This window comes from Notamacropus eugenii, chromosome 5 (assembly GCF_028372415.1).
Source record: "Notamacropus eugenii isolate mMacEug1 chromosome 5, mMacEug1.pri_v2, whole genome shotgun sequence".
Lineage (NCBI taxonomy): Eukaryota > Metazoa > Chordata > Mammalia > Diprotodontia > Macropodidae > Notamacropus > Notamacropus eugenii.
Genome location: NC_092876.1, coordinates 56,257,592 through 56,281,494, shown reverse-complemented (window position 1 = coordinate 56,281,494; position 23,903 = coordinate 56,257,592). Strand labels below are relative to the sequence as shown.

The 23,903-nt window shown below is 43.3% G+C and overlaps 1 protein-coding gene across 1 annotated transcript in view; it reads left to right on the top strand.

Annotated features, from left to right (window-relative positions):
• PADI2 (peptidyl arginine deiminase 2) overlaps positions 1-20,237 on the top strand; it is a 62,434-nt gene extending 42,197 nt beyond the window's left edge. Inside the window, exons 11-16 of the mRNA XM_072609071.1 lie at positions 3,966-4,117; positions 6,291-6,438; positions 9,644-9,737; positions 12,303-12,388; positions 13,729-13,857; positions 15,971-20,237. Of these exons, the coding sequence (XP_072465172.1) occupies positions 3,966-4,117; positions 6,291-6,438; positions 9,644-9,737; positions 12,303-12,388; positions 13,729-13,857; positions 15,971-16,204 (843 nt within the window). The 3' untranslated portion in view covers positions 16,205-20,237. The remainder of the gene's footprint in view (positions 1-3,965; positions 4,118-6,290; positions 6,439-9,643; positions 9,738-12,302; positions 12,389-13,728; positions 13,858-15,970) is intronic.
• Positions 20,238-23,903: the final 3,666 nt, after the last annotated feature.

The window sequence follows — 23,903 nt, the reverse complement described above, 5'->3', positions numbered from 1 at the left end:
AAAGTTGCCTCTTTATTTTAACCTCTGAATAAAATTTAGCATTTCCTTCCATCATGATTTTTTTTGAAAATCAGAAAATTATTGTCAGAAGAGATCCATAAGTTTCAGCAGATGACCAAAGAAAGGGTCCATAATACAAAAAGGAATTAATCACACACATACGCGCGCACACACACACACACACACACACACACACACACACACACACACACAAATATGATCCCTAGAGATTTGGCATTTTGGACCAGAAAACTGCAAGATCAGGGAAGGATCCACAGGAAATGGGATGTCAAGAGCAGTTGGCACAGGTCGGCCTCCCTCCCAGCTCTAAATCTATAATCCTATGTCAGAGGTCCTAAATTTGAATCCTGTCTCATGTCAATTGTTTCTGTGTGATCCTGGAGAAGTCATTTCATTTCATTCAACCCCAGTTTCCTCGTCTGTAAAATTAAAGACTTTCCAAATAGATCGCAAATTTAGATCTGGAACAGACTTTAGATGCCATAGAATCGAATCCCCTTGTTTTACAATTAAAACCAAGGTAGGTTGAGGTGATTTGCCTAGAGTTATACCCCTAGTATCAGAGGTGGGATTTGAACCCAGGCTCAGCACTCTCCACTACACCATCACCCCTCATGTGTGATCACTGGCATCAGAAGTCCAGTAGTGATGGGGTCTGCGGGGGGGGGGGGGGGGGGGGGAGTTGGGGGTGGAGGGGGGATGGAGACCTCACAGTTCTCCTCCTCAGCCTCCATTTGTTTCTAGTATCCTGACTATGGTCCAAGGACAGTGCTGTCATCATTCCCAGGCACTTGGGCCAGGGTGACTTAGGCTTGGTAAAACTCCCCAGCTGCCCTGGGGCCCCACTTCGCCCACTTGACCAATGAGGGTTTTCAAGGCGTGAAGGTGCTAAGCCCTAGTTATTTGTCTGTACCCCAGGAGTGATTATTCATAGGGAATTACAACATGACTGTGACAGGCCAAATTCCTCCCCCACACCCTTCCCTGCCTTTTGTCCCTCAGGCCCCACAATGGCAGAGGAGACTGGAACTTGGCCTCAGGCCCAATTGTGTCATTATTTATATGAGAGATCCCAACATAGGTAGCATTACAGTAGAGGCAACCTTAGAGATCGTAGAATTAGAGCTTTCTACATCTTCTAGTATACTCCCTTCATTTTATAATTGAGGAACCTGAATTCCTGATCAAGTGACTTGCCCAAGGTTGCATGGGCAGCAGGGGGAGAGAGCTAGGATCCAAAACCAGGTTCTTTGACTCCAGATCCAACATTCAAAACTGAGGCCCAGAAAAATGAATGAACTCATGGAATTGAGAACTGGAGTGAGCTGTCGAGATCATTTGGTGAAACATACCCATTTTACTGATGAGAAAATTAAGGCCCAGAGAGTTTAAAGTGCTTGCCCAAGATCAGGCAAGTAGTTAGTGGCAAAGCTTGGATTTATGTCCTAGTCTTAGCAGATTACACACTCAGGTTGAGTCATCAGAAAATTTGGCAGTCAAGAAAGAAAACGCAATCTTAGATGTCATCAAGAGCAGAGTGTCCAAAAGACAGGACTGTATGATCCCAAAATTCTCTGCCAGAGTCAAACCATGTCAGAATTACTGCGTTCAATTCTGGACATCACATTTTAGGAAGGATGTTAATAAGCTAGTGGAGTAGTCAGCAAAATTAAATCATTATAGTCAAGGTCTTTGGATTCATACCATACGAGGATCAGTTGAAGGAATTGGGAATGTTTAACCTGAAAAGAGAAGAATTGCTGTTTCTAGATGGAAAACACTCTGACATTTGGGTGAGTCTTGTTCAGTCATTTTCAGGGGTGCCTGACTCTTTGGGACCCCATTTGGAGTTTCTTGGCAGGAATACGGGAGTAGTTTGCCATTTTCTTTTCCAGCTCATTTTACAAATGAGGAAACTGAGGCAAACAGAGTTAAGTGATTGGCCCAGGGTCACATAACTAGGAAGTGTCTGAGGCAGGTTTGAACTCAGAAAGATGACTCCGGCCCTGGCTCCATATGCATTATGGCACCCCCCTAGCTGCCTAGGGTGAGTCTTAACTTATAGCTATCTGAGAGTTTGCTTGCACCCTGCAGAAAAGGAATCCATCAATCAGCAAGCATAGATTAAGTGCATAAGGCTGCTGGCTGAACAGCAACCCTCCCCTGCCCACCCTTTTCCATTAGATTCACTCAATCTAATAACTCACAGTAAGAATGGAGAGCAAAATCTAGATCACCTGCTCCCCCATCTTGTAGTCCTTTACTCCTGTTTGAGATCCACATGCATGATGTTCTTCTCCCCCCAAGGGGCTATCTCTGCCCATAAATTCCCCTTCTCTCAATAGAACATCGGATTTTAGGGTTCTGGAACTTGGGTTTGCTAGAGATACTCCTGCTATGACAGATACTGACCAGAAACTTCCCCCCTTCTCTGGTACAAGATTGAGCTCTGAGAATCTTCAGCTCCCATAGATGTACTCAGAGAGTACATAACCTACTGTTAGGTTATGAGCTCCTTGAGGGCAGGCACTGCCTTGTGCCTCTTTTTGTACTCCTAGTACTTAACTGGCCATAGTAGGTGCTTAGTAAATGTTTATTGATTGATGGAAGTTAGGGTTCGGGATTTCTCACCATTCAGACCATGCAGTTCCCTCCCCCATCCCATAGTGGCCACATAGTAGAAAGCCCCCTTTCACAGGCCAATACAAAAGGGTAACCCTTCAAATCTGCGCATCCCACAGGAGTCCAAGCCAATAATTCAACCAGCAGAGGTAAAACTCATTGTGTAGGAAACACCAAGGGGCATATCTAGACCCTCCAGAGGAAGATACAAAATCCCTGACAAAGGCTCACCACTGTATAAGCTCATCAAGATGATCAAAGGACTCCTTTGATCAAGGACCCCCACCCACACCCCCCCATACTGCCATTTGCAGGTCTCAAACAGGAAAGACAGCTTAGACTTTTTCTGCCTGGTCCCAAAGATCAGAACTGGAAGCAACTGATAGAAGTTTCAAAGAATCTGCTGTCCCCGCCCCACCAAGTAATCAATTAATCCCTCAACAAACATTTCTTAAGTGCCTGCTAGGCACTATATTAAAGCACTGGGGATACAAGAAATGAACATTAGTATCCCAAAAGAGTGATAGATAGGAGAACTGATTTTAAACTGGAAGGGACCTTAGAGACGAGTTCCCTAATTTTAGAAAAGATGAAGCTGAGGCAGACAGAGGTTAAGTGACTTGTCCAGGGTCACACAGCTAGTAAGTGTCTAAGGCAAAATTCAAATTCAGATTTTCCTGTTTCCAAGTCCAAGGATCCACCCACTACACAAAGACTGGTTGCCCATTCTTGAGTTGTATTATAAAGGGAAGTCCTAGTCTGTTGGCAGTTAGCCTAGATGACTTCTGTGGTCCCTTCCACATCTGGGATTCTGTATCCCTTTTATCCTGACTCCAACTCTATTGTTTTTACCACCATACTGCCTCATGATTGTGTGTTTGATTTGGAATATAGATGTAGCAAACATTCAAGGCCAGGAGTTCTTAGATTCTTTTGTGTCCTAGACAGAGGGGAAGCCCATGGACTTTTTTCTCAGAAGAATGTTTTTAAATCCATAAAGTAAAATACATAAGATTATAAGGGGAACCAATTCTATTGAAATGGTCATCAAAAAATTTTTTTAAGTTCACAGGTTAAGAGCCCCTATTATGGACACACATTTAGTGTCTCAGTCATCCCATCTGTGCCCAAACCCCCAAGTTCTGGCCTGCACATCCCTTCTCTCAGCAGACTGAGATTCTACTGACAAGCAGACCTTGGCAAATCTATCCAGCTCATAATGGAGAATTGAGTGTTGCACTGAATTGGGCAAACATATGGCCAGGGGAATGTGGTAGTACTCAGTGGATAAGGGATGCTAACAAAGTATGTTGTCTGTGCAGGGCCCGGATTTTGGCTATGTCACCCGGGAGCCACTCTTTGAGGAAGTCTCCAGCCTGGATTCCTTTGGGAACCTAGAGGTCAGCCCACCTGTGACAGTGAATGGGAAGGAATACCCACTGGGCAGGATTCTCATCGGCAGCAGTTTTCCCCTGTAAGAGAATGCTTCAGCCAGCAAGGCTCCCAGCAGGGTCAGCTTTACACATAGGCCAAGTGGGCTGTTGCCTACATAGTGTGATTCAAGGATCACTGGGAAGGTTCCTCTGACCCACCCCTAAAATATCCACTGATGATGCATGAAATTCCAACTTTCATTCCTTTGGGGCATACTTTGCCTTCTCTTACTGGGATCTACACTTTTAATCATTCAGCAAGCATTTAATAAGTGCTTACTGTGGGCCAGGGCCTGGGGATACAATGACGGAGCAAATACAGCCCCTGTTCTCATGGAGCTTATATTATAAATGCAGATCTCCCAGATAGACCTACCTAGATGGTAGGTGCTATTATTATCCCATATAACATGTGCTTATATAATATAATACAAGATTGTCCCATATAATATATACTTATATATCATATAATAATAAATTATTCCATATGATATATGCTTATATAACATATAATAAAAAAATTATCATATTATATTATGGTATGGTATGTGTCACATCATACCATAGCATTATCCCATATATGATATAATTGTATATAATATATATTATCTAATATAATATTTTTATGTAATATTCATATAATAACATATTATTATCCCAGACAGCAGTTAAAGTGACTTGCCTATGAGGTCTTATCCCTGTTTTACAGTTGAGGAAACTGAGGCAAATAGAGATTAGGTGATTTGCTCAGGGTCACACAGCTAGTAACTTTCTGAAGCTGGATTCTTGATGCACTCTGTCCACTGTGGCACCTACCTGCCTCTAACTCTCTTATTGTTAAGACAGTTATTAAATCTCTAAATGCCTTGTCCCTCTCAAGGCAAAGAAAGGACTTTAATCTGACAAACTTAAGGAAGAAGACAATTGGAAATGCCCATATTGTTCCTGTAGGGTAGTAAAATCACTGGGGAGAACTGAGAGCCACCCAACCAATGGTCCCAAAGGACAATGCCTGGGTCTGGAGTCAGGAAGCTGGGTTCAGATTCTACCTCAGACATTGGCTAGGTGTGTGATCTTAGACAAGTCACTTTAACTGCTCTGCCTCAGGTTCCTCAGCTGTAAAATGGGGATAATAACAGCACCCACTTCCCAGGATTATGGTGAGGATCAAAGGAGATAAAGCATCTTGCAAACCTTAAAGTGCTCCATAAATGCTGACTCTCATTATTAAATGATTTTTCTGTGCTCACACAGATAAGTAACAGACGGGGTATGAATCAAGTCTTCCAAATCCAGCCCTCTATGCTCTACATCAGCAGGATCAAACTCAAGGCCTGAACTAGATATTAAAATGTACTTGAAAAATGTTTAACATAATAAGGGAAAAATCCAACACGATATAGATAATGTTAAATTGTGGTTTTCTATGGCAATACGCATCTGCAAACCTGATGAAGGCCAGGGTCCAGAGCTAAGTATAATTCTGATTTTGACCCCTGTTAGCTGTATAACAACATTTGCTCATGTAACCTTGAGCAAGTCGCTTGTCTCCTCTGAACCTCAGTTTCTCTATCTGTAAGTGGGGGAGGGGATACACATATGACCAACCTCACAGGATTATAGGAATAAAGTGCTTTATAAACTTTAAAAGCACTCCAGGATATCCCAAAATTTTATTAATTACTATTTAAACTATTGAAGATTAAAACTTCACTAAGATAGGAGGGCAGCTAGGTGGCATAATGGTGGGCCTGGAGTCAGGAAGAACCAGGTTCACATCCCACCTCAGACACTTACTAGCAGGGTGACCCTGGGCAAGTCACTTCACCCTGTTTGCCTCAGTTTTCTCATCTATAAAATGAGCTGAAGAAGGAGATGGCGAAGTATCTTTTTCAAGAAAATCCTACCTATATCAGATTACATGCTGCCTTGGGGAGGGGTGTAGAGGTTGAGAGTGGGAGAGAAAATTTGGAACTCAAAAGCTTGTGGAACTGAATGTTGTAAACTAAAAATAAATAAATTTTAAGAAAGAAAGCCCCAAACGGGGTCATGAAGAGTCAGACTAGTCTGAACAACAAGACTTTGGGGATACCCTACATATAAACCTGAGCTGTTACCAGATGAGAAGTTTCCAGGCTCGCTGAAGGGAAAGGGGCAAGGAAGGAAGACTTTCTGATGCCCCTCCTCTCCTTTCTTTTTCCCTCCCCTCCCCAGATCTGGTGGGAGAAGGATGACAAAGGTCGTGAGAGATTTCCTGCAGGCCCAGGTGGTCCAGTCACCTGTGGAGCTGTATTCTGATTGGTTGATCGTTGGCCATGTGGATGAATTTATGACCTTCGTTCCCATCCCGGGCAAAAGAAAGGTGAGTAGAGACAAGAGGCTTAACAAAGGACTACCCTGATGAGCCTTGTCAGCATAGGACAGTGAACCCAGGAAGGAAAGGGGAGAGGAGGAAACAGGAAGTAGGCTGGGAAGCTGTGTGTGTTAGTGGTAGAAGCTTGGTGAAGCCTGGATGTCCCTATGAACAAGGTCATACCACCCTGGAAGAAGCAGCACAGTGAGAGGCAGTGTGAAGGCAGATAGAACACTGACCTTAAATCCACTAAATCTGCCACTTCCTAAGCCCATGTGACCTTGAGCAACTTCACTCCTCTGGGTCACGTTTTCTAATCCATTAAAGGGGGAGGAGAGGGACTATTCTAAGGTTACTTCCAGCTCTAGACATATGATCCCAAGATTTTGAATTTGTACTCAAAAAACTGTGTCTCAGTCCCAGTTGTAACCCTTCCTAACTGTGCGACTATGGGTTAAACCTCTTAATCCTTTTAAATCTCAGTTTCCTCACCTGCAAAATGGGAATGATGGCACACTGCCTACCTCACCAGGATCTTACAAGGAAAGAGTTTTACAGCCCTCAAAGCAATGTATACCGCTTTCGCTATTAATCATCACATCTTAGATCTAAAGCTGAAAGAAACCTTGGCAACCCAGGTGGTCCAACCTCCTTGTTTTTATAGATGAGGAAATTAAGGCCAGGGAGATGGGCCTAAGCACTCACATAAGTAGGATGCATCAAGAGTAGGATATGAACCTAAATCATCTGCCTCCAAAGCCAGTGTTCTCATCACTGTCTCATGAGATACTTGCTTAAGTGCTTTGAGTCAGGATCAATCCTGTTCAACCTTTTTGGAGAGAGAGAGTAGCCAAGACCTAAAGTCTTAAAAATTCCACCTGGCCTTCTAGGAATTGGCACATCTGTTGAGGAAGATTGTCTACATTGCCCACAAATGCCTTATACTCTGAACCCAAACCCAGGCCTTCATTTTTCTCATAGGAGAAAATGGTAATAAATACTCTTTCCCCAAAGGCTGCCTTTTGAAGAGCTCTGTCTTACCTTGCAATGGTATAACAGCAAGGACTCCAGAGATATGCTTTTCTAAAAGGAAAGTAACTTTTGAGGGGGTCAACAATCGTATTTAATTATATTAGAAACACTCTTGACACATAAAAAAGTATCAAGGAAAATTTATTGTAGCAAAGCTCAGAGGAATTGAACCCCTTGGCCAAAGTGGACTCCAACCACCTTTTCAGGAGGGGGGAGTGCTGGATACTGAAGTGAGATTGGCTTTATACTGTTCATTTAGGACAGATCCTCCAATCAGGAGACAGATTGGTCCACTTTCTCCACATGCCCACTACATAACCATTCTTGGTGTGTTCCCCCTTCCCAAATATGCTTCAACATAGGACCCATGGTTAGAAAATGGAGAAAAAATGTTATGTGGGGTGTGTCTGCTTGTATGCATGAGCTTCATTAAGCAAGTACAGTGAAGAAAAACTTTCTCCAGGTTATTCTGGGTCATTTTTCCTCACTAGTTTAAGATGGTTTTAGATTTTGTCCCTTTTATCAAGAACTTTGTAATTTTCTGAAGACCACAGTCTGTCTCCTGAGTTCACCTGAAGTCTGCTAGCTTTCTTATTATCTGACTTATTCTCAGGGACTTCATCAACTAGTAATTCTGTGGAAACTTAACTTTTTGCTGTATCTCACAATTACATATACCAACAGAGAACATACAAACAGAGAAATAAAAGACCAACAGACAGGGCTTCCAACTATCTGACCATAAGCAATACATACATCACAGATCAACAGATAGATCCAACTGTCTGACCATACATACATAGTTACCAGAGAGAGAAACACCAATATCTGGCTTTTCAAAGGGGGTTGGTGGGGCTCCCTAGTGGCTGCCCAGTGTCTCATCCTGCCAAACAAACACTTCCAATGAGTAAGACAAAATCTCACCTCACTTTTCAGAGTCAGAGGGCCATCACAACTCTTGAGAATAATGAGTGCTTCATTAGAAATCAACAAAAGTATGGGCCTTCCTACAAAACAAATCTCCCCTAATCAAGCTTCCCTTAATGGACAGGCCCATTAATGGGCAGGGAAGATCTTTAACTCTCATTAACATAATTAACATTACAATTGGGAGGCAACAGAGATTATGTTGATTCTGGAAGAGGACCATGACATCAAGATGATGACATGATTTGCAGTTGACTTTGATTTGAGTGAGGGAGGACTGTGCAAGGTCACCAGCTTCACTTTCTCCTCCAGAGCCATCTGGGTCCAGTGGCCTGATATTCTTCAGGATGACTGGAGATGGCCCAGGATGCAATGGGAGATCCTTGCTATTTTAGGCTTTAAGTGAGATACACCCATTCAATGAATAGGCCTCTTTAAGTAGTTACTCAAGGTATGGCCCCTTTAAAAAAAAAATCAAATTGAGAATGGGGAAGACCCTCAGGGTTCCTGGGTAAAAGAGAAACAATTATTATTTAGCATCTACATTCATTCTGTGCAAGGTGAACAGGGACCTGTTGTCCAATCTATGAGCTCCAGAGTGAATTGGGTTTGAGGCTTGGTCTTTGAGCAAGAAATATAGCCAGTAAACCCAAAGGAAAAAATGCAGCTTTTGGCCATGGAAATGTACTTTCCTCTGGGTAGAGTACCCAAGGAGGAGAGGAGGGGAGGAGAGGGGAGGAGCTGCTACTTACTCACAGGTTGTGTTTGTCCTTCATTTTCAAAGAGGACCATGACATCAGGGAGATGATGACATGACTTGCAATTGACTTTGATTTGAGTGAGGGTGGGCTGTACAAGATCATTAGCATCACTTTCTCCTTCAGAGCCATCTGGGTCCAATGGCCTGATCTTCATCAGGATGACTGGAGATGGCCCAGGATGCAGTGGGAGACCCTTGCCATTTTAGGCAGTTACAATTGAGAGGCAACAGAGATAAGCTGTGTGCCAGCTACTTCAGTGGCTTCCCTTAGAAAGGCCAATTCTCCTCTCTCTGACTCACTTTTTCTTCTCTGTGAAAAGGGGAGAATCATCCCCATTGGCTTCCTACTACCTAGAGATATGTTGAGGAATGAGAGATCTAGAGGCTACTTCAAGACCCATAGGGAAAGGCATCATATTAGGATGTTCCTTGTAACCCTCTTCCTTTGTCTCCTCCCCCTACTCCATGGCACTCCTGGGGGTTCCCCTTCTTCAGGAATTCCGCTTGCTCATGGCCAGTACCTCTGCCTGCTACAAGCTCTTCCGGGAAAAGCAGAAAGAGGGGCATGGAGAAGCTATCTTGTTCAAAGGTAAGTGACCCCAGAGCCCTGGAGGGAGGACAGAAGCCCCTACCTATGCTAGGGGATGAGAAGGAGCATATGGGTAGGAGAAAAGATTAACCATAGTTTGGAGTGCCACTGAGATATAAGCTGGGAGTGTTTTGAAGGATATCTATGATTCATGGAGCTTCCTACAAGCTGTCACTTGGTGTTTCCCTCCAAAAAAGGTCCTAGGTTGGATGGACTATGAAGCTGAGAAGGATGGAAAATTCTTATCACTATCATCATGAGATATGGACCAAATGCACAGCACTCTCCTAGGCCTACAAAACCACAGAAATAATCATTGCTGACATTTATTAGCTCTTTACTGGGTCATCATCCAAATTCCACCCCCAAGCAATCTCACAAGGCTCTATCCAGGGCCCTCGTCTTTTCTCCCTCTATGCTGTCTTCTTTGGCGATATCTTCAGCTCCTAGGGATTCCATTATGTTCTCTATCCAAGGAGCAAGACTTTACCTGACATTATCTTGAACTCCAGTCATGCACACCAATTGCCCACCAGAGATCTCCACCTGGAAGTCCCATGGGCATCTCCAATGCAACATGTCCAATGTGAGACTCATTACCTTTCCCCTAAATCTATCCCTCCTCCAAACTTCACCATTTCTCTTGAGTGGCACTGACATCCTTCGTCTCGTCATCTGAGTTCACAACCTCAGAATCACCCTCAACTGCTTACTCTCCTTTACCTCTACATATCCAATCAGTTGACAAGCCTAATTGATTATACTTCTACAGCATCTTTACTGTTCATCCCCTTTGCTCCATATACATAACCAACACTGTAGTTCAGGGACCTGTCATCACGTTTCTGAACTATTATAATAGTTTGCTAATTTGAATGTCTGCTTCCATTCTGTCCCCTCTATAATCTATCATCCACAAAACTGCCAAAATGATCCCCCTAAAATTTTGATCTGAAAGCTTCAAAGTCTCCCTATTACCTCTAGTATAAAATGGAAATTCCTCAGCTTGGCATTTAAAGACCTTTACAATTTGGCTGGGTTATAATTATTTCATATTCCTCCCCTCTCACACTCTTCATTTCCAGCCAAACTGGCTTATTTGCTGTTCCTTGAATGCAACATTCTATTTCTCACCTTTATGCCTTTGTCCTGGCTATACCACATGCTTGGAATGCATTCTCTCCTCCCTAGCACCTCTTAGATTCCTCATATGTTTTCCAAGAGTCAAGCAAGGAGCCCCCTCTTATAGGAAGCCTTTGTTAGTGCTCTCTCCTCTCATCCAAGTACACTGTATACATCTATTTAAATGTTGTATCTTTCCTACAGAATGTAAGCTCCTTGAGGGTAGGAACTGTTTCGTCTTTGTGTCCCTGGCAACTTCTGTCCTGCATATTTGGAGGATTAGTAAATATTTGCTGAATTGAGGACACTGAGACAGAGGAATGCCAAATAATTTGCCCAGGGTCATACAGCTGCTGGGAGACAAGCAAAATAGATGGAGTCAGACTTTAAGTTCCTCAAGACAGAGAGAAGAAAAAAATTTTTGTTGCTGTTATTGAGTCATTTCAGTCATGTCTGACTCTTCATGACCCCATTTGGAATTTTCTTGGCAAAGATACTGGAATGATCTGCTGTTTCCTTCTTCAGCTCATTTTATAGATAAAGAGAATGAGGCAAATTGGGTTAAAAGACTTGCCCAGGGTCACACAGTTAATAAGTGTCCGAGGCCAGATTTGAACTCAGGGAGATGAGTCTTCTTAACTCCAGGCATGGTGCTCTATGCACTATGGCAGCCCCAGCTGCCAAGCCTCTTACCTTAAAGGCAGACGTATGCATTTGTAAGCATATCTATGCAGTCACATCAGCCTGTAGTGCCACAGTAGGGAAAAAAACTATACTTTGAGAGTCAGAGGGGCTGGATCCCAAAGCCAGAGCCCATTAGAAGGTCTCTCCTATACTTTGAGTGCACCAGCAAGACTACAGAAATGTGATGTAGAGGGTCAGCTACATACCTCTAAGAGAAAGAGTAGGTGATTTGGAGACATCTCAGATGCCATGTTCTCTGCCCTCATTGAACATTCCTGGCCAGCTCTCCTTCCATTGAATCATAGACTGTACAACCAGAAGGGATTTTCAAGATTATCTATCCCAACTCCCTGGGATGAATGAGGAAACTAGGACCCAGGGAGGTGATACAAGTAGTCAACAGCAAAAATGATGATGGTGGTGGTGGTGGTGACGATGATGATAACTTGGCATTTTTAAGTGCTCTGAGCTATGTACTTTACATATGTTGTCTCATTTGTTCCTCCAAAGAATCCTGTGAGGTAGGAACAATTATTTTTCCCATTTTATCGATCAGAGAACTGAGGCTGAGACAGGCTACTGCCTTGCCCAGGGCCATACAGCCTAGTAAGTGTTTGAGGCAGATTTCAAACTCAGGTCTTCCTGACTTTTAATCTAGTAATCTACTCACTTAGCTGCTAGGATCACAGAGAACAACCTAAATATTCAATGTGCCAGGAGCCTCACACTATAACCGTCCTGTCCTTTCCACCTCTGCAGGCTTGGGAGGCATGAGCAACAAACGGATTACCATCAATAAGATCCTGTCCAATGAGAATCTGGTGCAGGAGAACCTGTATGCCCAGGTAAGAGCAGAGACTGGAGCCTGGTGGAGCAGGAGGGGCACCACCTTACTGGATCCCTCACAGGGCCAACCCCAGATTCTATGGCTTTATCCATCAGGAGTGGCATGGGGAATAGGCTAATATCAATCATACCAAATTTTAAAAAGATTTACACACACAGTCAATGAAAATAGACTAAAAAGAGAAACCTAGATGGTGAGAGGGGAGGGTAGGGAATGCCTGCATCACTGATAAAAGTCTGAAACCCAGTGTATGTAGGGAATGTACACAAATGTATGGCATCAGCAGCCACTCCCCAGTAGAGAAATGCTCAAAGGAAATGAGCCATTATCCAAAGGATGGAGGCACAGAAACAAAGAAGTCCCTGTGTGCGCAGGGACTGTGAGTGTTCAGGGCTTTGCCCAGATCATGCCAGCTTATCAGGAATGTGAAAGTGAAGGGCAACATAGGCATGCCTTGGTCCACAGAGGTCTAGGAACATATTGGAAACAGGCAGGAGTACCTTTGTGAGGGGCACCATGTATCACAGTAGAGCCAAAGTCACTCTTAGGGCCAGGATGGCAGGGGCCACATCCTGCTGTGAGAAACAGTCAAGGGGACCCATACATAGTCAGGGTATGCCAAAAGTCTTAGTGTGGCTTCAAACTATTAAACTTCATGTTCATTGACGTACCTTTGCACGGATGATACAGTTCCCCAAGTTAACTTTATGACTACCTGAAGACTCTCATTTCTTTTTTAATTCAATTTTATTTTGATTCTCATTTCTTTTAAGAATTTATTTTGATGTTGTACAATAAATACTTCCCAATAAACACAATCCTAACAGTATATCCCCTGACAAAACAGTATATTGGTTATTAACAGAGGGGGAGGGAGAGACACAGACAGACAGGCAGGCAGACAGACAGACACACACACACACACACATACACAGAGACTGACAGAGACAGAGAGATTTAAGGCTACCATTTCTTGGTTTGGTGTTCTCTCTTCCTTCTCATTCCAGTTGAGAGTGACGGTGAATCAGAAAGGAGTTATTAAAGACAATATCAAGTCCCAGTGGCCCTTGAACTATTATTTGGGGACCTCTGTTAGAGACTGGATCATGGAAAGATTGTGATCAAAGGATCTCAAGTCCAGAGCTAGAAGAACTAGTTCAGCCTCTTCATTTTATAGATTAGGAAACTGAGTTCCAAAGAGGGGACATGATTTGCCCAAAGTAGCCAGGAGCTTGGGGCTCTACAAATATTCAGAAAGGTGATTACTGCCACTATCTCAACACAGTCAAAGTATATTTTTATCTCTGCCTTCTCTTCCCTCCCCCAATTTCTCCTCAGCGTTGTCTAGACTGGAACCGGGACATCCTGAAAAAGGAATTGGGATTGACAGAGAAAGATATCATCGACCTCCCAGCTCTGTTCAAGTTGAATGAGTATGGTCAAGCAATGGCTTATTTCCCCAACATGGTGAGTAGCTCAGTCCCCTTCTTCATCACCCACGCCAAGCCACTAGAAATGTGAAGACACTGATTCAAATTCATAGATTCTATAGCCACACAGAACTTCCAAGGCCATCTAGTCGAAACCCCCTCATTTTACAGAGGAAGAAACTGAGATCCAGAGCAGCTAGATGACTTGGCCAAAGTCACTCCTAGTAAGTGGTGGAGTTGAGATTCAAACCCAGATCTTCTAATTCCAATCCAGGACTCTGTTCACTCCCACCCAGTCGACACAATGGGTTAGATGTGATCCCAGGAGGGATGTATTCCTCCACCCCTACATAGATCACAGATCAGCCACTTGGATGATCCCCCAGCTTACTAATAACTCACTATGTTGTAATAACTCACTAGTGACTAGCAAGTCACTATGAATAAGAATTAGCATTTATGTAACACTTTAAGCTTTGCAAAATACTTTGTATATCTTAACTTATTTGTTCCTCCCAACTACACTCTGGCTTGTTATTATTAATTATTAATACCCATTAATATTATTAATACCCCTTTTACAAATGAAGAAGTGGAGGCTGAGAGAGGTTAAGCAACTTGCCCATGGCCCCTCAGCAAGTAAGCATCTGAGGCAGGATTGGAACTCATGCCTTCCTAACCCCAGATCTTACCTTCCTCACAGAGATAATAATGACTACATTCCCTGATGTGAGTATCTGAGAATAACAGTAACTCCCCTTTTTAGAGAACTTTAATAAAATCTTACTTTATTTAAATCATTTATTAATTTTTTTAATTAATAAACACTTTCCTCTCAACCTTGTTAGGGAAGAATTGCCTGTGTACTGATCCCATTTTACAGAGGAAGATGCTGAGGTTGAAAGGCAAAATCAATGAATTTTTTAATTTAAAGGCTTCATCTAAATAGAAGTTTACTAAGTACCTACTCTGTGCCAGGCACTGAGCTAAGGACTAGAGATACAAAGAAAGGCAAAAAGACACGCTGAAGGAGCTCTCTGACTAATCAAAGATGAAAACAATGTACAGAAAAGATACAGATAGAGATAGATTGTATATATATATATATATGTCTTAGCTCAAAGGCAGCTCAGTGCATTTCACTACTGCCCAGAAGAAGAAAGAAAGGGAGGAGAGTCAGTTAGAGGAGGGATTTTTTCTGCCTCTTCTCTTCTGTGGTACCAGTTCTCACCCTTGCCATTCAATGTTCGATAGAGAACAAAGGATTCATGCCCATGGCCTGGTATGGAACCTGTTTCATTGATCAATGATACACCACAGTGGCAATCAAAAGGGAGCTGGTTCTGGAGTCTTCCCCTCTTCCTATAATGAAGGGATTGAGGTAGAGCCTCTGAGGTGCTGTCCAGTCCTGAAGCTATGATTCTACAGTCGCTATCAAGGGGAAGATGAAGGGAAGGGAAGGCACCTGGCCTCCTGAGGAAGAGCTTCTACCTGTCTGGGAGGCAAGCCTCCATGTTGTCACCACCACCATATTCTCAGCCTCCCAGAGTGGTCCAGAAATCTGATCTATCCTTTTGTCAAGTACTTTGCCACCCTTAAAGTGCCCTAGAAATGCTAACTATCATTATTACCATAGCCTCTATTTTCTGGATCATCTGAGGAATAAATGATGATAACTCAAATTTCTTTAGTTCTTGGAGACTCATAAAGCCCTTGCCTCACAATGACCCTTTGAGAGAGACAATGGGCACTGAATTTTTAGTCAGAAGGCCCAAGTTCAAATTCTGTCTTTCCTACCTGTGTGACCTTAGGCGAGTCATTAAACTTCTCTGGGCCTCAGTTTCCTCATCTGTAAAATAAATGGTCTGGATTAAATGATCCCTTCTTACTGTAAAATTCTATTATTTCCTCTTGCCAGCCCAGTCTTACAGATGAGGAAACAGGTTTAGAAAAATGAAATTACTTTCTCTGATCCCACATCTATTAAGTTTAAGAATTGGAACTACTAGCCAGATCTCCAAGTGCAACCCTTATTCCACTCCTGACATCTACCTTTGCTCCTTCTCTGGCCTGTCAGGCTTCACCAGGGCCCTCAGACAAGCCTTCTCCCCCTACACACAACAAACATGTACCTCCCTCTCCCCATACAGGTGAATATGATTGTGCTCGACAAGGACCTGGGAGTCCCCAAGCCCTTTGGGCCCCTGATAGATGAAGAGTGCTGCCTGGAAGCTCACGTGTGCTCACTTCTGCACCCCCTGGGCTTCTCCTGTACCTTCATTGATGACATTTCCTCCTATCACAAATTAATGGGAGAGGTCCACTGTGGTACCAATGTCTGCCGGAAGCCCTTTGCCTTCAAGTGGTGGCACGTGATGCCTTGACTCCGTGGATGGGCTTGACATCCCCCTCCCTCATTCCCTCCACCTTCCCCATACCTCCTCCCATATTCCCAGGTCCAACACTTTCTTGGAAATTGCTTTTTCTTCCTTGGGCTGGGTCCATTTTGATGTCTGTATGGGGATGGGGCGGGGTCTGGAAAAAAACTACATGTTACATATATTGCCCCTCACCCCTAGGGTGCACTCAGATTCACATGCAACAGTCTCTACTTCTCCCAGTCCACCTTCTCTCCTTGGGCAAATGGAAGGGGGAGGGGTCAATTCCTCTGTGAACAAGAGAAGGTCTGAGGGACACCAGATTCAATCTGACTTTGACTTATAAGCTCCATTTAGGATTTACCTCTCAAGGGGACGATGCCTCTAGCTTCTCTGTGGATGTCCTAAGCCACTTCATTCCTCACCAGCCCTTCTCACACCTGTGTCACTGGCTTTCTCCTCAGAGGATCTGGGCATACCCTTTAATATCTATCTATTCTTCCCTATATCAAACATCAGCTGCAGTGGGTCAGCTTGCTCAGCCCCAGGCTAACTCCAGATCCAGGGGACTACATGACTTGGTAAGGAGGAGGAGAGAATAGACACCAGATATTGTGTCCTGCTTGGGAATATCAGTGCAAGAATCCACACTGCCATTTCTAATTAAGCTGATTGCTCTTCTCTGTGCCTGTTTTCTGGAGTTCGGCCAAGGTTGGGACCAGAGTGTGGGAAAGGTCCTTCTCTGTCCTCAGAGGTTACATGGTTCCCACCATGTTGGGTCCAACCCTGGAGATGGGATCAAACAGCTAGCATATTTTCCAGGTTCTTGTAATAGCTTTCCAAGTCAAGAGGATTAGACAGCCAATAGAATTTCTCCCCAGAGAAGGAAAAGATCCAGTATTCCTTATCGCTACGTTTGAGTAATAGGAACATCACCTAAAGTTCATGACTGGAACTCCAAAGTCAGAGGATGTGAATTCAAATCCTACCTTTGAAACCTATCAGCTGAGTGATCTTGGGCTTATCACTTAACTATCTCCCTGGACCTCTGTAAAAATGAGGTGGTTGAGCCAGCTGGCTTCTGAAGGCTCTTCCAACTCAACATCTGGCATCCTATTATCTCCAATCCTATCTCAACTCCCCCCACCCTTCTGTGAAGTTTATTAAGAGAGAGATCCCAGGTTGTTTCCCCAAGAGTCCATGGATATTACTCAGGACTTTTTCTTAAAACACTTCCTACAGGATGGTCCTTTTTCTCCAAGAGGTCTGCCTGGGATGATATTCCTGCCCCACTTTCTTACAGCAGCTATTTTACAGAAATGCACTGGCATTCTTCTCCAGCTCCATGCCCTGCCCCCACCCCATCAAGAAATGAAAAGTATTCAATTAAATGAGGCACTTACAATCTCACAGTATAGATGTGACAATTTTCCATGCACCCCTGGCCTTTTCCTTCTCCTTTCTCTCCCTTTCCCATTCCATTAGCTCCATCCAACAAATATTTCTTAAAGACCTACTATGTGCAAGGCACTGAATAACATACAAGAAAAACCCAAAACAACCCTGCTTTCAGGGAACTTGTTTTCTCTTGGAATGTAGCCCCTCTGAGGTCATTTCTCTGGAGGAACCGAAATTAAGCATGCCTTATCCACTTTGGTCATCCTAACCAGATCCTCCTATGGCATCTTGCTTAGGCAATTCCCTGGAAAGAAATTAATTCCTAGGGTGGAAGGAACGACCATAGAAAGTGTATTGATTGTCCACTGGCCCTGTGTGACTCCATTTACTGAAAAGCTGAACTGATAAATAGTGGTATTGATAGTTTGCTAAGTGGAATTTCTCTGCCCTAAAGCGTTAGTGTTTCTTGGGCACTGGTTGAATAGGATTTGGTAGAGAAAAGTTGTTTCCCTCTTTAATTTTGTTTCTCCTCCATAAGACTAAGTTGGCAGCCAGCTCCTTCTTCCACAACAGAAGTGTAACATGGGCTGGGTGATCAGAGCTTTGCTCAAGAGTGGAAAAACTTAGAGGATGCCAACAGCTCTCTAGATTCCATCCCCTTCGTAGTGATCTTGTCCTAAGATGGGCTTGCTCTCCCTTGAGTATTTTAGATACCTCTCAGTGGTCCAGGTCCCAGCCCCAAGACCTCAAGTGAACCTGCCTCACCCCACCTTCCCCCAACTTTTACCACTTACCCCAGATACAAATTACAGATGCTGCTCCCCACCTGGAACAAGTTAATCAACCTGTGTCTCTTTATTAGCCTGTAGAACCCAGCCTTGGGCCAGCTGTTGCCATATGTACTTCATACCTAATCACAATAACTGGTTGGAGTCAGCTTTCAAAATTCCATTTTAAACAGTATTTCTATGAATAGAGGTGTCTAGGGGGAGGGAGATTGATTTGCCAGGAGGAAAAATATATTGCTGCTCCGGAAATTGAAAACACACCAGCACCATTCAAGAATGGTTACACATTTGAATTTCAAGGCAGAGGGATATTTGACTGACCTAGGTGGTCCTTATTCTTTGATTCATTGCACACATTTCTGATTCCCAATGGCATCGCTGAAAATGTTAGCAGGCAACGCTTCAAGATGCCCCGTGCCTGCACGGTCCATCGTGAGTCAATGTGTTCAGTGGCTCAGAGTTATCTGCAAGGGGAATCTCTCTTAAACCACCTTCCCTTGACAACATAATGTAATAGAAGAAAGTCAAATCAAATCTGGAGCCCAGGAGCTCTGGGCACCAGTCCCAGCTGTGCTCCTTATCCCTATGACTCTGGGCAAATAGCAACCTCCAGAGACAATATAGCACAAAGGGAGTCAAAGAGCCTGGGTTCGAATCTTCTTCCTCCTTGCTACCTCTGTGATCTAGGCTGACTCGGTTCCCTTTCCTTCTCGCTCTAAAATGAGGAAGTCCAACTCAATAACCTCTAATTTCTCTGTTCTAAATCTCTGATTCTACAATTCCATGACCTCCCTGGACTTGCTCAGATTCGTCAGGTCCAACCTCTTAAAAATTAAGAAGCCAGACTAGTTCCAAGGGCTCTTAACCTTCCTCTGGCAATCAGTCTGGTGAAACCTATGGATCCCTTCTCAGAAGGTTATTTTAAATGCATAAAATAAAACAGAGGAATTATAAAGAACACCAATAAGATTGAAATCTAGTTATCAAAAAATTTTAAAATATTTTTATTTTTAAAATATTTTTTTAAAAGTCTAAAAAAAAACCAACAAATTCACCTGGGGTTCACAGACTCCAGGTGAAGAACCCTGGACTGAGTGATCTCTAAGGTCCCTCCCAACCCCAAAAATAAATCTCGAGACATTTTGTGAGGTTTTTTGTCCTGGACCAGCATCATCAGACAAAGCCTTGAGAGCTGTCAGAAATGATCATCTTTGCTATAGGGGTGATGGGCCTGAATCCCTTTGGGATACTGAGATGTGAGCTCTCCCATGATGCCTTGTCTATTTCTGTCCCTGCATGCCAAGTGCTTATTATAGGGGGTTTTTTTGGAGAGTGCTTCAGGATACCATGCCATGTGTGTGGGTTTGCGTGTTCTTGTTTTGTGTCTTTTTGACTCCTAGCTTGATGAAACATTCACTCCTACTCATGGGATAGATTTTTCTAAGGCTTTTTGCAATCTGTGAAATTCTAAATCAGTTGCATTGTTGACCCAGCATTAGGGTGACCTCTCATCCATTTATCTGGGGCAGTGACTTCCAGTGGATCATGAGGCTACCAGGGCTAGACAGCCTAGGAAGTCAGTGAGATGTGTCAGTCTCCCAGATAGAAGACTGATCAGTGTCCCAATTTAGGCTTACAACGCCTTGGTGCTGGGCCATAAAAACACTTCCTGTTTCTGTGTTATCTTAGGAAGTTTTGCATTTTCTTATAGTGTGAGAAAAACAAAAAGCAATTTAACTCATTTCAGGAAGTCTCTGGATGATGAAGAATCTTTTGGGGGAAGCTTACCATGGCTCATTGGTGCCTCTGACTAAACAAATAAAATCGAAGTAATGCAACACAAGAAAATATAATCAGTCTTTTCTTTTTAGGTCACATTTCTAAACATACTATCCCACCCCTACACAGCCCCGATTCCATCCCAAATTGAAATCTCCCTTGTAACAAAGAAAACGTTATGCAAAACTAATCAGAACAGTGGCTGTGTCCATGTATGCACCATTCTAGACCCATAGGTCCCCACATCTCTCCTGAGAAAAGAGGACACTCATTATTTGGATGCTTCCTCTGCAGAGATAAAAGTGCCACAGACCAGGTAACCCCAGGACCTAGGGCAAGGGGAGGCGAAGCTGAAATGACAAGAAGACCCCTTTGTAAAGTGTAACTTGAAGGTCTAGAATCAAGGCATTGTGCTGGCACTACAAAGATATAAAATGAAAAATAGTTTCTTCCCTCAAGGAACTTATATATTGGTGCATGAAGTGGGTAGGAAAAGGGGTTGAAGGGATGCAACATGTATGTGGATAAGTATATGACAATTTGTGGAGAGAACATTAGTAACTCAGGCATCAAAGAAAGATGTCAGAATATGACATGTACATATGAAATCTCTGGCATCCCTCCCTCTGGACTCACATAGATCAGATCACATCTTGAGGATAATCGACTCATAATACTCTGAGAAAATCTCTGAATACAGGTCTCAGTTTCCATAGATGTGAGGTAAAAAAAACAGCCCTTAGATCCCATACAAGCATTCAAGGTAGTATGCATTTATAGGGTACTGGACAGTTTTTATTTAACCCCATGAATTATGCGGAAACACCAAGGATTCCCAGTAGCCCATAAGCAACACAGAAGCCATGGGAAGAGACTCAGAACAAATCATATACAAACACATTTCTCCCTTGATGACATTTATCATTTTAATACAGGGTCCTAAAATCCTCTAAATTTTAGTATCACCTTGTGGTTTGAAATTCCCTCAGGAAACAACTGAGTTTGGCATTGCTAGTGGGACAAAGACATCCCTCCCACCCCCACAGTCTAGAGAGTCCTTCTTTCCCTCAGGGAAAGTACCTTCTCACACCAAACATGTAGTGTCTCCTAGTCATTTAGACTCTCCGCAAAAGAGAAATACTGCTAAAAATCAACTCCCTAATATCCAGTGAGTTCCTCTTTCACCCCATACTCATCCTCTGAATGTGTGACCTCCTCCAAAAGCTATCTGAATTGAGGAAAGAGCCTCTTTTTTGACAAGAACTGCTGAGAAAACTGAAAAGCAAGTTGGTAGAATTTAGGTTTAGGCTAATATCTTATACTATGATTCATAATAGAAAAGAGACCTGAAAGGCATATCATTTAGAAATGACAGGAGAATGGAAAGAGGTACTTTTGACAACTGCGAACAAAGGGAAAATTCTTAACTGAACAAGGTCTAGAGAGAAGAGATCATAAAAGACAAAAGAGACAGTGCTGATTACAAAAATTCAAAAAACTTTTGCATAAAAAATTGGTGGAGATAGAATGAGATGCAAATGAAAGTAACTGTATAGTTTCACCTCCCACCTATCAGAGATGACACAAAAGGAAAATGTCGGAGGGGCTACAGAAAAATAGGCACATTAATGAATGGCTGGTGATGATCTGAAATAATACACCCATTCTGCAGTTCCTATGGTACTTCTTAGAGGAAAAGATGCCCATGGCCAAGAGACGGAGCCCATACCATGACCTGGCTTTCTTGAGGAAATATTCACATAGGACTGAGCTTAGGTAAAAGCCAAGTGGCTGTTCAGCCATACCACAAAATGTATCATGATTTTGTAATATGGTTTTACATATCAATCTCCCAGGAGAAGAAAATAGCAGTTAGGCTTGCTATTTCATGTTTTGTCTTTGCCGATGTGTGTTTCTGACTTCATATTTACTTTGTTCCCTTAGAAGGGACCCTGATAACCCCTTTTGGAAAGACCTTCAACACCAGCTCTACCCAAACTTTTCTGTAGAGTTTTCCCCAGAGTTCTCCTCTGGGGTAGAGGAAACAACCAACAGAAATTTGCCCCTGGCCAGCCTTCCTCCCAAGACTGATCCAATCTTTGTGAGTCCAGACTTGGGAGCCCTAATTGGGAGAAGCTCTCTCCCCCCCAGTAAGTTTTTGTTGTTATACCCTCTTACCTTCTCAGTTAATTTCTGGCTCATTATGAATGAGCAGTTACCTCTTTTGACATTTCTAGGGATGATAGCTGTGTACACACAGGCTTTGGGAGAGAGGGTGTGATTATATGTGTGTATGTGTGTGTGTGTGTGTGTATGTAAATGCATACATAGACCATGACATATCCTCGCCCATCCACAAGCACATCTAAACATACACACACACACACACACACACACACACACACACACACACACACACACACACACACGACCAAATTGACTGCTAATTCAAGAGTATGCTGATGTGGCAGTCTCCTCTGCCAGTCTGGGACATTAGCCAGATAGGGGTGGAGATGCATGTGACAGCATTGGTAGGGGGGGCAGCTCCAAAGAGCTTTGCAGCTCTGCAGAGTGGTGGGGGGAGGGGATGACAACTGATCTAAAGGGTCTAGACATCTTCCTAAATCCCAGCAGCTGAGTTTTAGCTTGGAGAAATACTACCTCATCAGGGGTGATGGTCAACGGCTCCTGGCTCCAGGAGGTCCATGCAGGCTACTGCTATAACTGGGGACCCTAGGGGGTAAGCTCTACTCCAGTTCACTCAAGGAACTAATTTAGACTCTGTATATATTTGGAGAAGTCTAATCTTGTGATAGTCAGCTTTACCTATGACAAAAATAGTATTTGTTCATAGTTCCAGAACTATGATGGGAAGGCTTTCAAGGCTACCCTGCATTTTAATGAAGTTGCCAAGTCTTTTTCCAAGTGAACTAAAGCTAATAATGTTTAAAGAAGATGACCTAGCATAGTGGCAAAAGACATAGAAGGCCCATAGAATCATAGGACATAGGGCTGGGAAGGACTCTCAGAATCATCTTGTCCAGCAGAGACGTTAGGGTTAGACAAATAGAATTGAAAATCATCAACGTAGGGATGACGGGTTGAAACCAAAGATACCCATAAAAATCACCAAGTGAGGCAATATAAAGGGGAAGGAAAGAGGAGCCAGGACAGAGCCTTGCGGGACCCCCACTGTTAGGGACCTGGAGGAAGAGCCAGCAAAGAACACAGAGTCAGACAGGTGGGATGAGAACCAGGAGAGAAAGAGGTGTGTCACCAAAACCTAGAGAGAAAAGGTGCTCAACTGTGTCAAAGTCTACAAATGTCAAAAAACCTAAGGACTAAGAAAAGACTATCAAATTTAGAGGTCACTGGTAACTTTGGAGAGAACCTTCCCTTAAAGGTCTGGGATTATCTAAGACCCAACAGCTACCAAGACAACTCTTGGGCCTCTCAGACTGTCCAGCTGAAGAAGCATAGCCTTCTGCTACTTTCTCTTCAATCCACGAGCCTAAGATGGGAGAGGGAGAACAGTTGTGAAGGTTCCCTTTATTACAAGGCCCAGGTGTATGGTTAATCCAATACAGGCAGCTAGGCAATGGATAGAGCCCTAAACCTGGAGTCAGGAAGACCTAGCTTCATGTCTTGCCTCAGACTTGTACTAGCTTTGTGACCCAAAAGCAAGTCACTTAAACCCCTGACACAATTTTCTCATCTGTAAAATGGGGATAATAATAACA